Source organism: Neltuma alba, unplaced genomic scaffold, assembly GCF_004799145.2.
Source record: "Neltuma alba isolate B1F8T4 unplaced genomic scaffold, ASM479914v2 tig00012081_pilon, whole genome shotgun sequence".
NCBI classification, from domain to species: Eukaryota; Viridiplantae; Streptophyta; class Magnoliopsida; order Fabales; family Fabaceae; genus Neltuma; species Neltuma alba.
Window position 1 is genome coordinate 939603 of NW_021636640.1, and position 17334 is coordinate 956936.

At 35.4% G+C, this 17334-nt stretch overlaps 1 protein-coding gene across 2 annotated transcripts; it reads right to left on the minus strand.

Annotated features, from left to right (window-relative positions):
• Nucleotides 1–1283: 1283 nt before the first annotated feature.
• On the minus strand, nucleotides 1284–13811 carry LOC114721956 (serine/threonine-protein kinase STY46). Of its 2 annotated transcripts, XM_028907849.1 has the most exons (16): nucleotides 13449–13807; nucleotides 12629–12743; nucleotides 11515–11624; nucleotides 11254–11358; nucleotides 10054–10126; nucleotides 8807–8917; nucleotides 8464–8514; nucleotides 7174–7313; nucleotides 6959–7066; nucleotides 6506–6579; nucleotides 5281–5456; nucleotides 3579–3674; nucleotides 2656–2736; nucleotides 2481–2531; nucleotides 2027–2167; nucleotides 1284–1917 (listed from the first exon to the last, which is right to left on the minus strand). In XM_028907849.1, exons 1-16 carry the CDS (start codon nucleotides 13622–13624, stop codon nucleotides 1891–1893), a joined length of 1635 nt encoding a protein of 544 aa, XP_028763682.1. In that variant the 5' UTR covers nucleotides 13625–13807; the 3' UTR covers nucleotides 1284–1890. The 2 variants fall into 2 exon arrangements, with proteins under 2 accessions (XP_028763682.1, XP_028763683.1); XM_028907850.1 differs by lacking the exon at nucleotides 1284–1917 and having other exon boundaries at nucleotides 2037–2254; nucleotides 13449–13811.
• Nucleotides 13812–17334: the final 3523 nt, after the last annotated feature.

A 17334-nucleotide genomic window follows, 5' to 3' on the forward strand; every position in this document is an offset into this window, starting at 1 on the left:
TGAGCAACTTTAACGAGTTAATATATCGCGTCCTGTCTTTTTCTGTTTAATTGGTGTGGGTAATGTATTTTGACATACATAAGGCTGCACTTTTCAACCAATTCATCATAATAATACTCTCGCTTGCTCTGTGTCTCTAAAGTCTAAAAGAATATTTAGGCCAGTTTAAACCAAAAACAGCAGAAAAATCAATGCCAGTATTGATTAACCCAGTGAGTTACTAGGCTTAATTGATCCAAGTTTCCCTTCTTTTTCGGTTATTGGATTATTGTAAACTCTCTTGTATTATCTTGGCATTAGAACCAAATTCTCTTGTTTTCTTTCAATTTTAAATACAATCATTCAGATAGATTTAACGCCCCGTAGCGTGCAATGCACATAATAAATATCCTGAAACAACATATCCTTGGTGATCATGATTCTTCACAAATGACGAAGTTAGTCATATTGACTTTGTTTTCTTTGCATTAATTGTTGGACTTAAAATGTGAAGACGTCAATGTTAATGGGCTATGTACCTCATTAACGTCCTAAGTGCACCCGGTTGGGTTGGCAGGTTTGCAATGCTGAGAATTGGTCATTTACACATACTTAGTCAGATTAATTCTGTTCATTGGCAAATACAGTAAACTATTGTACTATTGTTATGTATGTATATTCAGCCGTGATTGTACCTTGACCATGTAACTTCATCTTAGCACTAGCATGATTTCCTTCATGACAGTCAACATCAATTACAAACATCGTTGAAAATTGAAAGAGATTCCCAGTATTAATAAACTTTTTGGATTTGATGCCCAAATGAAGCACTCAATCAATGCTTAGCCTTAAAACTAAATTTCTTAGCTCGATCTGTTTCCGGCCTTTGAAAAATATTTCACATTTTAGGTTCAAATTTATTAACCTCCAATTATGGAGAAATCCAAGGAAAGTTTTTTCTCCCTCTATGTAAAATATCTATCCAACCCAAAATAAAGGGGAAATACACTGAAGTGTTCAATTTAAGTTCATCAGCATCTTCTTTTTGGAATTTCATTAAAAAATTTCAGTGGCTTTTTGCATATAAGAGCTGAGAACCCACATAAAAATATTTGTATAACATAATTTAATAAAAATGACCACTAAATATCGATCCACTCTCACTCATAAATATGTTCTTTCCTTCTCTAATAAAGAATTTTGCAGAAAGTAAAAAGCCTACTTGTGCGAACTATAAACAAAAACAAGTAAAACAAAACGGTACAATAAAAAAGATAAGAATATGATCGAATAAGGCAAGGAAAAGAGAAAACAACCCAAAGTTGATTCAAAGTAATGGTCTGAGTTATTTTCCTACTAGATCATCATACCAAAATTGACTGTATACCTCTAGATTAATGATCACCAATCAGTTCACAGGATCACGCAATAGATAATACCTCGAGTCATCAAAACAGAGAGAACAAAACAAAAACGAACATCACCCCAGTGCTGAATACCTATTGTTTATATACAATAAATCATCAAGCCTCAAATAAATTAAGCTCTAATTTCCTTCATTGATATTGCTTGTTACAGTTGGGCATTGTCGGTTTACCAGAAAACTCATTCCAATAACCGCAGGTAACATATTCCTTTGTCAAAACAACTTTTTTACAGCAAATGTTTTGACATCAACCGGAGTGGGATTTATATATTTCCAAGTATTATCAACTATACCATTAGTCTGTCTCTATACAGTCTCTGTCACTTCTGTATTGGTCAGCTTCTGTTAACTCCTTTCTCCCTCGAGCAAAAAGGGGAAACGAAAAAATCTATCTATTTGAACACCCAAAGAAAGTGGAAAATGAAAAATCCAGATTCTCATGTGACTGCCTGAAGATAACAGCGATCTAGTATGTTGTGCTTATCTCAAGCACCGTTAGTTTCTGAATCATTCTGCAATTTGGACAACAGAAACTAAGATTAAGCCAGATGAATGAGTGAAATTTACCATATGAGAGAAAGCTGAAATAACTTGTCATAAAATGTAGCCATAAATGTTTACCTCAACTTCTTTAAGGAGATTTTCCAGTTCAACTGTTATCTCAGAGAAGAATGGCCGATTGGCTGGAATTGCTTCCCAACATCTTTGCATTAAATCTATTAGTTTAGGGTGCCCTTGCTTTGGAAGTTCCGGGCGTAACCCCTGAAAGGATGTAAATCACTGTTGGGTCAGACACAATGACACACTCCTTGTTGAATACCAACTGAAATGTAGAATCCCAGTGCACTCCTGATCGATAATATAGTAGATTTAGTCATTTTCATTTCAAAGTTCACAAAGGCATAGCCCAAGAAAAGATGCGCTTCAATGAGGGCAAAAATAATAAATTAATTGTTGCTTTTCCAGAGTTGATTTAGTGTAGTCATGCAGATTCACGTCAATAAGAGGGTTCAATTGTATTGCTAAACTTTATGATCAAACATTCAAGTTTTATATTTGAACAGAGAGAGCAAACCTGTCTCACGCCTAGGGCAGCTTGTAGTGGAGTCATCGCATCATATGGTACCTGAAATACCATACATGACCATATTCTGTTTTTAGTAGTCTCCTTGATGTCAAAAATCAGTGTCCATGGAATGGAAGAGTAATGTAAGAGAATAAAAATTATATGACTGTAATTTACGCCATACCTTTGCAGTTACTAGTTCCCACAGTACTATGGAAAAACTGAATACATCAGCTTTCTGATCATAAGGTTGATGGTTTATAACCTTGAGAGGAAATTTGTTATCAGTGAGATGGAGAAAGTAAAGCCAGAAAGAGAGAAAAATATAACATGACAGATCCGAGTTTTCAGTTTTTTAATTACTTCTGCTGTTTATTTCTGGTTTAGGGGACAGTGAGGGACAATAAAAGAAAGTAAACACCAATGATATGTTGACCCCCTATGGCTCTTTCTACTAAATGTCTGTAATAACTTGTAAGTATTTTGGCCTCAAGTTTTCCCCGTTTATTTCTCTTCAGTCTAGCAGGGTGTTACCTTGGGAATGACCTTTCAAGAATTTTAGGCAAAATTTGGGGGGCGTCCTATTACTTTGGAACAATTTCTCCCAATTCTATTTAAATATTTTGGCAATTAGAAAGAAAACAATGCATAGTTGAAGTAATTCAGTGGTTTGCTTGGTGATGCCGGCACCTTAAAGTGTATATCCATCTTGCAATCATTTTTGGGATAAGTAGCATATATGGCTTCAGAATGACCTTTTAAGAATTTTTGGCAAAAACTGGGGGCATCCAAGTACCTTGGGACAATTTCTCCTAATTCTACGCGATTTGGTAACAAGAGAGAAAATAATGCATCATCAACAATACAGTGTTTAAGGGTTCCGCAGTTTGCTTGGTAATGCCTGCATTTTCAAGACCATATCTTCATCTTGAAACCAGTTACGGGATGAAATTATATTATACGACTTGTCTTTGAATAATTAATAGGTTTCTTAACAAGACCAACAGTAGCTCCCAGAACCCTACGCTTTAATGAGCACGCATCAAGCACCTATTGATATACTGAAATATCAAAAAGCAATCATAATGTCATCTCTAGAAAACAAACCTCCGGAGCCATCCATCTGTATGTTCCAGTTTCTGCAGTCATCACTCCCCCCTGATTCAGGAACCGAGCTACTCCAAAATCTGCTACTTTAACAACCTTGCAGGGAAGAAAAAGAAGATTTCAAATGATCATTTTTAACAGTGTATTCAAAAGGTTAAAACAGCACATTTATATTAAAAAAATCATATCCAAAACAGAAATGATAGTTACAATAACAAATTCTCAAACATTCAACAACAGCAGTTCTTACGCAACTATTAAGTTACTGTCCATAAATGAGTGAAAACATGGAACACTTTATTCTGAACGAGAAATGCACCAAAAATAGCAATGCTCTGTAATCAAACTAGAAATGCACTTAATAAGCACAAGTCCACAACCAAAAGAAAAGTGGAAAAAAACAAAAAAAGAAAGAGGGAGCGCAGCATGTTGACCGCAATAAATTAAATGAATGTCTTGGGCTACCATGTCAACTATTACCTCCGATCTTTAATATAAAAGCTCGTTTGACTTTTATTTTGATCATAAATATAAGAACCTAATTCACTTTGTCTCTCATATTTATCCATTTTTTCTAAAGCAGTCCTTGTAATAATAATAGTTCTAGTCAATATACTCAAGTAGTAAAGATATTTAAGGAAAAGCAACACCTATTTATTACAAATAACTAACTTAACTAGTTTTCTTAATCTACTCAAATTAGTCAACTAGTTCTTATATTAAGGACTGGAGGTAGTACATCCTTTTTCTTTTTGCAAGGCCAACGAAACAGATCACATTCATTAGTTATCAACAGAACAATGGTACGGACATTTATAGGGGAGACATCCTACAAATCAGGCACTCAAGTCCCGTGATTTATGTGAATTAAAGAGCAACAAATTATAGTGAAGCAGATAAGATGAAAGCAGAACCAGATAAGGAAAATTTTTGCTAGATAAAACAAGGAAAGATGCTGTTGGATGACTGCATCAAAATCAGGACATAAAGTCAAGATTTCAATGAGAATAGAACTTAATGGCTATATTCTCCAAACTCCAATAACAACTACAATAAGCCTTATCCCATTAGGTAAGGTTGGCTACATGAATCACAAGATACCATTGTGTTCTATCCATATCCAAGTTTTTGGATATGTTGTTGAGCATGAGGTCTCATTTAATGACTTTATTAAACGTTCTTCTCAGTCTTCCTCTAGCCCTTTTTATAGAACTCTAAATTGTCTGATCTACCCTTCTCACCGGCACCTCCAATGGCCTTTTCTGCACATGCCCAAATCACCTCGAGCGATATTCAACCATTTTCTCTTCGATAGGCGCCACACCTACTTTTGCTCTAATATTTCCATTTCAAACCTTATCTTTTCTTGTATGACCATCCATCTATCTTAACATCCTCATTTCTACTACCCCAACTTTTTACTCTTGTTTTTTCTTTATCACCCAATATTCATTACCATACAGTATAGTTGGTCTTATAGCAGTTTGATAGAATTCTCTAAACTCCAATAGTAACAAAAATACTTGAGAAGTCAATTTAGTTTCAATTATATATCATCAAGTGGCCAATGGAAAAATATGAATCCACAAGTAGGACATAACTGCATACATAAAATTCATCAATGTGCTTTTACAAAGTAAAACCCAATTTGGTAAGGGTAACATATTTAGTATTAAAATTTAAATTTGTCATAAGTTCTTACATCGTGGGTATCCATCAACAGATTGGCTGTCTTCAGATCCCTGTGAATTATATTGTTTCTGTGCAAATACTCCATACCCTTACAGACATCAATCGCAAACTTCAGTAGTTGAGAGAGATCGAGCATATTATGGTTTTTATGCAAGTAATCATACAGACTTCCTCCAGGCATATACTCTGCAAGCAAGGGAAAAACGATAAAATACATCTTTATGCTTAAATTTAGCAGACTAACATTTGACGAGAAATAGATGAGGAGACCAGACATATATACATATTTCAAGGTAATAAGCAATATTCCCGAGGGCATTAAACAATCAATAGCAAAACAAAACTCAATTGGGCGTATGTGTTCATAAATTTGGTACAAGAATGTTCCTCTAGATAAGTTGCATGTTCCAGCAGAAGCAACGTATTTGCCAGAGAGTCAAATAACATAATTGGCCGTTAAATACAAGTTCTATTTCTTTTTTATTTATATTTGAGATTGAAATCAACTCATAGTCTCCTAGTTCAAAGAAAATCAGCATCATTTGGCGTTACCCTTCGTCAACTATATATTTTCTGTTGTGTTAATTCATCAACTTTACGTATCGATATTCAAATAATATTAAAAGAATTCATCGTATGGTTACTCAAAACATTTCTCAACAAAGGTGGTCTGTCAATTACACAATAAATCCAAGAGTCAATATCATTTTTAGTCCCTGAAATTCTATCTCATTTTACTTTTGGTCCTTAAAATTTGAAACCAATGGCTTTGGTCCTTGAAATTTGACCTTATTTTGATTTTGATCTTTGCTTCCAGGACTACAAACATCGTTCTCAGGACCAAAAATCTTCAAGTGGACCAAACTGAAGTCAAATTTTAAGGACCAAAACCAAAATGAGATCAAATTTCAGGGACAAAAACCGCTAGTTTCAAATTTCAAGAACCAAAACGAAAGCAAAGTAAAATTTTAAGGACTAAAGATAGTATTAACCCTAAATTCAATAATTTATAACTATACATGATCTGCACCAGTGACTTGACACACGTGCGCATGGCAATACACTTATTTTTCAATTCCTTACTATAGTAAAGAGATAGGGGAAGAGTTTTCGAACTTCTTTTATTCGTGTGTTCGTGTGTTGGAGAGGCCATGAGATCAAACTCCTGGCAGAGCCACACATCTTACTATAGATATGCCAAATGAAGTTGGGAACAGTTAACGGCAGAAAGATACCTGTTACAATCCACAAATGTGGAGATTTTGTACATGCACCAATGAAACGAACAACATTTTTATGATGCACCTGCCTGCATGCAAAAGTTCGCAAGTCAGAAAATTTCCAGTGCTAGAATGTAAGGGCCGAATAAGAAAAGCTCAGAAATATACATACATATATATATATATATGAGTTTTAGACCCAAGGGTTTTTAGCAAGGAGCATCAACAATGATTGGTGTGACTCAACTTTGATATCACAGTTTCCTCCTTTTTTGGGCTTAAATATTAATACAAGTTTAAGGTAAATAAATTGTAATGCACTATCACCAAAAGAAAATAAATCACATTACATGCCTCACCCTTAGCACTCATTCAATATATTTCACAAAGTGAAACTAAATGCAAAATTTATTAAGGAAACATCATGATGCACCATGAATCGTACACTAAAAGCAGTGTGATACTGACCTAAGAATTGCCACTTCTTGAGCAAACTCATCCTCTAAAGCATCGTTCAAATGCTCAGATCTCAAAATCTTAACAGCAACATCTTGACCAAGATAAACTCCATGATACCTGAAGATGAATAACAGGGCCAATAAGAAGAACAGAGAAGTGACAAGACAACCACGAACAAAAGCTAAAAGAAATCAATTGATTCAAAGTGAAAAAGCTCAACTTACAAATCTCCACAAGATCCAGATGCTATTCTATCTCCTATTTTAAGCAGCCTCCTGTCTATTTCCCAATCACCAGATTTTGCTTCTCCTACTATCGCCTTCTCTGCAGTTGTATGGGAGTTCAAAGAACGAGACCAAGACCCCTACAGTAAGGAAGAATATCAATTACTATCTTGCAGGCCTTGATTACGTGCGAGAAAAAGGAGTTCAAAATCAGCAATATTTCTGAATCTCGTGATTCCTACTAGAACAGCAAACTGAGAGTTAAACTCTTCCTAAAGTAGAGGGGAAGACTTTCATTGTGCGCCACTACTCAAATAAATTAATTGGTTGATCTATCACATTATGCACCACTACTCAAGTAAATCAATGATACTACTCAATGTGGGACTTAGGCATCTCATATTACCTTCCTATCCATCAGTTATCATCATCCAGCCCAATTTTTTTACCCCTTCTGATGTCACTTTTCATGAAAATTGCCCCTATTTCTCTCAACATTATCTTTGAGGGGAGATTTCAATCATAGAAAATAAGGGGAACAAATTTTGGCTCGTCTCTCGCTCAACTCACTCTCAAATAATGAACCCAACTCTTCTGCATCTTATGTTCCTTCACCAAATATAGAGCAACCAGAAAAATGCCCAAACAAAAGGCACAGAAAGCAGCCTAGAAAAATGCACCCGTAGTCTTCCAAACACAACCTATAACAAAGGACATTACACTTGAACCAGTGAAAACTAAACAGTTTTTACTCAAGAAAGAAAGCTTAAGGTATTGAACCAGGGGAAGCCCAATTTTTCAAGTAATGACAAAATATCACTACATTCCTGCTGCTGTCAGAAAAGGAACTAGGGAGCGTACTAAGCATCATTATATCCTGTTTCCCATTTCGTGTTCCCAGCTCACACAAATTATCTTCTTGGCCTAAAAAACCACTTTCTATGCCCACTTCTATGTCTAAGATATTGACTAAAAAGAAATGGAGGCAAGCCATTGTTGCGGAGATGAAAGCCTTGGAGGGGGAAATAACGTGAGAATTAATGGAGCTACCTTGAGGGTGAAAAAAATGACCTGGATGCAAATGGCTGTCAACCTTTAGGTTTGAAAAACTCATAAAATCTCATACTCGAGCCTCAGGTTTATGAAAATTGTAAATTTACACTTTTCATTCATAAGCATATTGCAGGCAGTTTAAGCCAATAAATGTTTGAATCAAATCTTTGGAGATGTATCAATCCATAAATAGAACCGATCACTTTGTAAATACAAGGTCAACGAGACTTCATGCACCTCACTTCTTGCAACAGCTTTCTCCATGGCCTCATACAATCCATGTGTGTCCTGAGCACAAGATTGCAAAGTCAGCAACCTTTAAAGTGAATGTAGATCCTCCATCATACAATAAATATACTCACAATGATTCTTAATATCCTACAACCTCAAATCCTGGGATTGACTAATTTGTTATTTTCCCCTAAATTTGAAAAGTCTGATTAGCATGCTATTTAGCAACAGTATATGATAAAAGCCAATGTAATATGTGAGGGTATCCATGAATAGATTTTTCTCAAGGCTACAAGGCCGTAAAGGTCTTAACGGAAAAGCAAATGCCACCAAACATTTTGCAATGTACCTCTACTGGCCATCCATCCACAACAAATACATCAAGGGAGTAGCCATCCGTCGTTGAAAAAACATGTGCTTCACGGATGTTAAGTCCAATATCAGACAGCAACGCAGACAGCTGAAATAAAATCATTCATTAGAAGAAATCACATTGCTCATCAAGTATATTTCAAGGATGCACAATAAAGAATGTCCTGAGAAAGTAAAATTATGTTTTTCCATGCAAGTATATGGTTAGGCCTAAGGAAGATAAATGCGTTGTTGTTTCCAAATCAGACTCATGAAACATGCATATAAGGAGAAGTTTTGTTAGACTTGCAGATACATTCCACTGAATTATCAATAAGAAATCAATCACCCATCATAAAGAAAAGAAATAAATCGCAAACAAATAACTCAAATCAGAAGTACACAAAACTTCCCATTTGTACAATACCTATCACTAATAAATATATATCAGTTTAACATATCAAGTGCTAAAGTTGAATACCATCCAGTGGCCCTAGTAAGTAGCAACTTACGAGTTTGAGTTAAAGAAATGAGAAAAAACTGGTTTGTTATTTAATGTCTGGAGAAATAAATCAGATGAACTTTAATTTGAAACAATCAGGAAGCAACTATATATTGCATCCGATACTATCTTTCATAAATGGACCAAACAATATAGTCATTTCACTGAAGAAAAGATACTCCCCATCGCCTTTGTCAACTATAATGACTAGTTAGTAGATACATTCAAGAATCCCTCAAAGAAGACCCCGTTTCCTTCATATGTAACAAGCTTAGCATGCATTACACATACATTCCAGCTGTATCATAGCACGACGTGCATTTATCTTATTCATTATACTTTTATGCAATACTATGCACCACCTACAGTACTACTACCATGTACAACCCTTTGTAAATGCGATGATTAATCCATGCAATATACACTTGCTACATTTCACATAAAAGGTTTCTCTCTCATTTCACTCTGATTATACGGCAAGCATCTGCAATTCTAGTCAGGATATATGATGAATCAACCAACCATATTTGCTACAAAAATCAAAATGATAAGCTCTAATTCTTCATCAAATACCTACTGTCTGAGGTAACTGGATGTTAAACTCAACCAATCGATTATAGTGGAACAAATGCAGAAATTGAACATCTATATTCATACAAGGAACACCAAAAACTTGGAATTCTAACTATTTTGAAAAATATAATTCCAATATTGGACAAATAAGATAAATATTTCAAACATACCTGGCTTAAAAGCTTTGGCTTGTCAATGGCAGAAAATATAACTTCATGAACTGGAATACTCAGTTGCTCATGCCTGCATTTTACATTGCAATTTGAGTAATTTACCACACAAGGGCCACAAATGACAGAGATACTAAAATGTAAACAGCACTTGCCACAGGGCAAAACCCAATTTGCAGCATAGTAAGACAGACATCTTGATAAATGGTCCAACACGTCTTAATCCTGTAAATCATGTATTTCATTTTCCAAAAGCAAAGCACCATCAGGGGAGGCAGTTGCCTATGACTACAATTAACAATTTCAGTTTATCAGTGCCTTTAACTAGAAGGCTAATCATCATAACTTGCTTATATAAAAAATAAAAAGAGTAATTTAAATGTCACAAGTGCAGAGGAAACAAAGTCATTCACACATTTCCTATTATACTCTTTCACAAACCATATATGATTAAGAAAACAAACAGGAAGGCATTGGTTTACAAAATAGAAATCATGACAAAGTTCATCAACCAGTCCTCCCCAGTTAATTGAGCCTCAAGCAGACCACTGCACATGCCACCATGGTGAACCTCCATCAAATCCCATGGCGGCACACGAGAACGCATGACACTCTGGCAATGGTCAACCCAGAATGTGTCACCAGTAGTTGTAGAGGCCAGTTCAAGTGTCTTCCAACTTAGTTTAAGCCTTAACAGCAGTGTTACTCTTGAAGGTGCTATTTTGTGTTTCTTTTAACAGCCTTTAAAAGCTCTGTTCACTGCCTCCACCAGTTTTGTACATTGCCTCTGTTGCTCACCGCCTCTCCCATTGTACCCATTAATTGTCTGTGTTCTGAGGCAGTGAGTAGTGAGCCCACAACAATCAGCTTTGCCCCAGTCCTTGACAATCACTGTAGTCCAACAGGTAATCGCCAAATATTCAAGCCACCCACATAGTGAACAGGAAAAATTACTTGAAATAGGGCATATGATTGACAGATTTCCCAAAATATAAGTGGTCATATTTGAATTTCAAGTCATAAATGAAGGGATCAGTGTTGAATTTCAAGAGATAGTAAAACCTCATAGTAAGGGCAAAAAAAAGCTCTGTTGTAACCAGGTTAAATGAATATTACCACTTCTCTTCGTATATTCATTCCAGGAATTATTCAAAAAAAAAAGGATAAAAGAATGAAATTTTAGATGATTTTTGGGATTACATCTGGGAGTAATTGTCAGTAACCTCCTTGGAGTTCTTTCCAACATCCAAATTAAGATCTTCAAGCTTAGAGCAAGGCTCAAACTCAGCTGCACAGTCTCTTGCCCTACTCATAGAAATGATATACATGATATTAAAAAAAGCCAGAAATGATAATGGATAATTATTAAAAAAATATACATATGAAACCTACAGCTGCCTAAAAAATCATCATTAAGAGTTGATGTGGTATTAATAAAACAATGACAGGTAAACCGCTTGCCTTTTATGAGATGATTCAGCTTCCCCATTAGATGCGGGAGAAGATGGCCTTATGCTAGAATGAGCATTTATAATTTGTTGATCTCGATCATCCATTCTAGTAGAAATGTGCTGCCAACCATTTTGAAGGATAAGAAAAATGAAAATTAAACATAGCCATTGAAGGCAGAAAAAAATCTGACAGAAGCTAGAAGAAAAGGAATCACTAATTGTAGAGTATAATGTGTTTAATGTATAGAGACCTCAGACAAGGAAAGTAAATCTAGAATTGACATTTTTAGGCGAAAAAAGAGCATATTATTAGTTAGTAGGATATTAAATTTAGAAACAATGTCCTCCAAAACCAAGTATGAAAGCATAGTAGGAGAACATCACAAAATATTGATGACAAAGGTTTTATATGATTAGATTCAAAAGTAAAAAGTTCATATCATATTACAATTATAAGCCTTGTAAAGAGTCCCACATTGGGAGCCGAAGGCAATCTATGTGGCACTTAAGGGGATTGTTCTTTCTATTACAAGCTGCTTTTAAGGGCTAGTTCCCCCGGCTTGCTTAGGTCTCCACCAATTAGCACAAGGGCTAGGACCAGTCTCTGAAAAAGTTTGCTCGTGGAGAGAACGTCATGGTCATAGCATGAGGAAAGTGCAATGCAACGCCAAGAACTTGCTAGCTAACGTGAGCACCCAGATTTTGGGAGCCAAATTGAGAGGGGAAGCAAATAAGGAGGAGTTCACCTTTACCAGCCAGATTCAAGGACGAATACTCAGCCACTAAGTCTAAGTCTGAATCCATATCGCGCTCCCCTCTCTTTTTCTTTTGCACTTTGTAAAGAGAATATCACGTCCTCAAACTCTTCTAAAGTTCTCTATGAATAAAAAGTAGAAGAACGCAAGGGTGCAAAAAAGAATGGCATCTGCATAATTCCAAGCTTCAATCCTATGGTATAACTTATCCTTCATTATCGTATGGAATAAAATTGTCCAGTAGTTCATGACATTACAATTACCTAAGTCTCCCCGGTTACCTAAGTCTCTCCAAACAACATCTTGAATATATATATATATATATATATATATATATATATATATATTAAAACAAAACAAAAGAGGTACCTCCAAAAAGCGTATATTGTAGACAGGGCGCTTGCTTGGGTCCCTTGCCAAGGCAAGAAGTTTCTGATGTAATAAAACATCTTCAGCTCTGTCTATGTTAACATCAAGCAAATAACTGAAACGACAGCAGATTCCATGCATCAGTCTTAGTTATCAGTACAACTATATCTTATCACATTAAGCATACAACTTAAATTACCAAACCTTCGCAACACAGACCAAATAGAACATTTAGAACCAACACATGAGAAGTCTATATCATCGTTCAACACTGAACTGCAACGCTCCACTCTATGCTATTCTCACGAGAGAGCAGCGGGGAAAATCAATGCCAACACGTTAAGCGATATGAAATGTTAGCTGTGTAAATATATTAATCCTTATAGTCTATAAGCATAAAAATATCAAAATGTTCACCGACTTCTGTTTTCAGTCAGTAACTTGGGATTCACCGGCCTCTTGAACATGAAAAGAAAGATAAAAATTACTAATTACAGCACACAGAAATGAAGAGATGAAACCGATAATGTTGATAATGCTTTCAACAAATCCAAAATAACAAGTTCATTGTCAGTGCCCTTTGATACCGTTTAAATAAAAGGGAATCAAGGGAATAACATGATATCAAATTATTTTGATGAAATCACCTACGATGAACTCAATTTAGCGTATTTAAGATTTTAAGTCCATAACACTTCAAAGACTTACATAAACGCTTGCCAGTGACCAGGAAAAAAAGCTACAGAAACAAAAACCAAATGCAAATATCCAAAAATAGCAACTTGACAACAGAAAGTAAATTGCAATTAAGTAGCTGTACCTCGGAGGCAATCGGTTGAAGTGAGCGTCTAGCTGCTCACGAAATTCCGCCTCTTGGCCATGGCCGTTTTCTACTAAACGATTGTGAACATCGTTCCTCACATCATAGTTGCCGAAGCCACTCAAGGTGCGCGGTGGAGAGGAGCTCTCCCCTACACCTTCGACGAAGAAATCCATTGCAGTCTCCCTCCCTCCCTGTGGTTGTCGAAAGAGAGGGAAATAAAAGAGAAAAATGCGAGAAAGCAGGGCAAATAGCAGTAAGGGTCTTTGACCAAGGCTGGAAACGGGAAAAAGTTTCGAGATTTCAACGAAAATGGAGGGCAATTTCGTCCACCACGGCCGTACCGCCTAGTCCCAGAAGGTCAACATAGTACACAGACAGAGGAGAGGAGAGGAGAGGAGAGGAGAGGAGGCCAGGTCCGGAGCTACGAAGAAGTCCAAAAACGAAAAAAATCTTTTCTTTTCAGGAAATTGCAATGCTTGTTCTCATTTATTGGAAGCACGGTGGACTTTAACGTAATTATTGGGGTCTACGGCATAAAATGACAAAAAACAGTAAATGTAAATACTTTGACAAAAATACAGTGAACCTTTCAAAAAGAAAAACAACGGCAAAAACATGGAATCTCTTTTTTTTTAACGTGAAAACATGGAATCTCTTTTAGGCTCATGCGTTTTTCCGTATATTACATCCCGTGTGACATGCATAGACCGTTAACTTTCTGTTTAGTTGGGAATAAGAATGAAGAGAACAGAGGAGAAAAGATTTTCATCAGTCCACTTTAATAAAAAGAAGATGCGAGAATCGTTAGTGAGTAAAATTAATTAAAATTCTCCAACCATGCACAGTTCTCTGTTTTTAAATTGAAATTGTTAAAATTCCTGCTTTCCTCCCCCCTCCCTTCCAATTAAATAGGAGGTTATTGACTTGATAATTTGACACTGTTTAGAAAATACACAAAATAGATTACGTGGGTAATTATTATAAATAAATAATAAATAATTATAACAATGAAAGTATAAATAATTGTAGATGATAAGCCTAAGAATTGGAGATAATTACGAAAACTGCATCCTGTTCCCAGAACGGGATAGCAGGTGGAAGAAAAGGTCGTTAATGATGAAGATGGGTCCCGCAAAAGGCATGTAATTGTAAACTATCAAGAAGAAGATTCCCTATTTAAAATTAAAAATAAAAAAAAAAGGTTTAGATAAAGTAACCGGAAAGTGGGGGAGGAGGCTCATGACAGCCACTTGATCAAACAATTTCACCACGTGCCGCGTTGTCACACCACGTGGCGATCCCTCATGTCCTTGAAATGACGTGTCCTCTGGTGCTTCGCCAGCTGTCAACAGTCTATCATCCCAAATCCAGCCACCTGATACACTTGAAGCCATTTATTTATTTATACTATTCCTAAAGGCTCTTCCAGCTTCCACCTTTTCACCCATAGCAAAATGGTTTAAACGCTACTCATTAGATTCTATCCAATTTTCACTGTTCACACTACTCGAATTTTTCACAATCGAATATCTTCTATTTAGTATTTTCATTTATTTATATTGCCAGCATTATGATGCAGGTCTTTTTACAAGATGAACTTCTTATATCTAAAAATTGGGCTTCGAGTTCGAATGTATTTATGTGCTGGTGAAATATGAAGTGTGACAAAATAAAATGTTACTATCTTCACCTTCAATCCTTAATATAAAAGCTAATTTGACTTTCAATTTAATCTTAAATATAAAATTTTAGTCCATTTTATTTCTAATATTTATTTTCTTTTTTTTTAAATAGTCTTTGTAATAGTTATAATATACTATCTCCGGTCCTTAATATAAGACCCTATTTGATTTTTATTTTTTTTCTAAATATAAGATCCTAATCCACTTTGTCTCTCATATTTATACCTTTTTTCTCAAAGTAGTCATTCTAATAATGATAGTTCTAGTCAATACACTTGATTAGCAAAGATATTTGAGGAAAAACAACATTTATTTAGGACAAATAACTAACTCAACTTACTTCTTTAATCTCCTCAAATTAGTTAACTAGTTCTTATAATTAGGATCGGAGGTAGTATATGTTAAAAGTTCTATCCAATGATAGTTCTAGCTAATACACATATTGACAAGAGTACTCTGAAGAAGATAACATCTATTTGTTACAAATAATTAACTTAGGAAATTTTTCTAATTTACTCAAATGAGTCAACCAACTTTTATATTAAGGATAAAGAGTAATACTATCCCTAAAGTCTCTCCCAACTAATACCAATTCGAACACAAAGCATATTTTCACGCCTGCACTTCATATCAAATAAAATGTCTAATATTCACGATCAACATGCTAATGGGTGTTTTTACCCCTCTAAACACTTTATGCTGTCAGATGGCAATAAGAAGAAACATCCATTTTTTGCTCTTTAACCTTATTACAGACCTTTAACCACATCAAGAGATATCATTAATTAAAAAAGAGATAATGCAGGATTGCCACGTACAAATCCTGTAAATATACTTCATCAAATAGAAATGTGTTGCGGTATTAATTCTCTGCAGCAAAAGTTGCCGTCCTTAAATTAATGAATGCGGCAAAATTCGTAAATCCAAAGCACTACAGTTGAAGTGAAATCCAATTAGAGAGGAGAGCAAATGAACACCAACCACCTTAAGCTGCAAGCAGGAAACGCAAACAAATCATTCCAATCAGCCAGATCAACAACGTTTCGTATCACAATTCCGTAATCACACTTGAGCTTGATGATATCCACTTTGATATTAATCCGCACAAACGTAAAGGGTGTTTGGCAATCCTCAGAAGCACTATTCTGCAAAACGAGGCAAATTCTTTCATATATTTACTTTGTAAACCGTAAAAACACTTCTGAAACTATGATTTGGTTTCCATCTAAACACCTCTGTAATATTCTCTGTCAGCAAGAAATGCCTCAGAAAATAGTGCACGGACCTTGACTTGAAGTCGAGCTTGATCAAAAGGCAACCATGGCTGTTTCCCAGTTTCAGCCAAGTAACTCCAGGGTTGATTTCATCGTCATGATCTTCTTCTTGAGCCATTGATCACTCCACGTAAAACCCAACAACATTCACATTATTGGTAATTTCACGGCGTCGCATATGCTTTTTGCAGAGATAAAGGACTTGGCGAAGGTTGGGATCGGAGGCAGACAAAACCTGGGTTTCAACCTTGGAACCACCAGGCATCGTGTAGCCAGGTTGCTCTCCTGCCGAGTAACCCGTATCTCGTCACCGGCTGATATTACCAGCCTTACTTTTCATAATGCTGATGCATGAATTCATCTAATTCATTAGCACAAATAAATACGCACAATGAATTTGGACATGGATGCATATGAATCAAAAAAATTTTATTTTTTATTGCAAAAAAAAATATGTTTTTATTTGTACCGATCACATTTGAATATTGCTAGCTAGTCATGAATCGAGTGAAAGTTCAAATATTTAAATCAGATTGTGATGAATTAAATTTATTTTCATATTTTATAATTTTGAAGCTTTATTTCATGTGAAAGTTGAGACCGAAATGGTGCAGATTATCGATAAGATGAAAAAAGATCTTGACTCGGCAATTTTATGATCCGATTTTACGTATCGTTGCAATTGTGATCCATCATAAAAGCAACGTTAATATGAGCAAATACTAATCATATCACGAGAGATTATGTTGATTTTGTAAGTAAGGTATAATTATTAATTTACAACAGGGCAACCGTAATAATAATATTCTTTAAGAAAGGAAGAGGAGAAAGTAAGGGTAAAGTATGTATTATTTCCTATTTTAAATATAAAACTTTAATTTATCTTGTCTCCTAAATATATAATTTTTTTCTAAAGTATCCTTATTA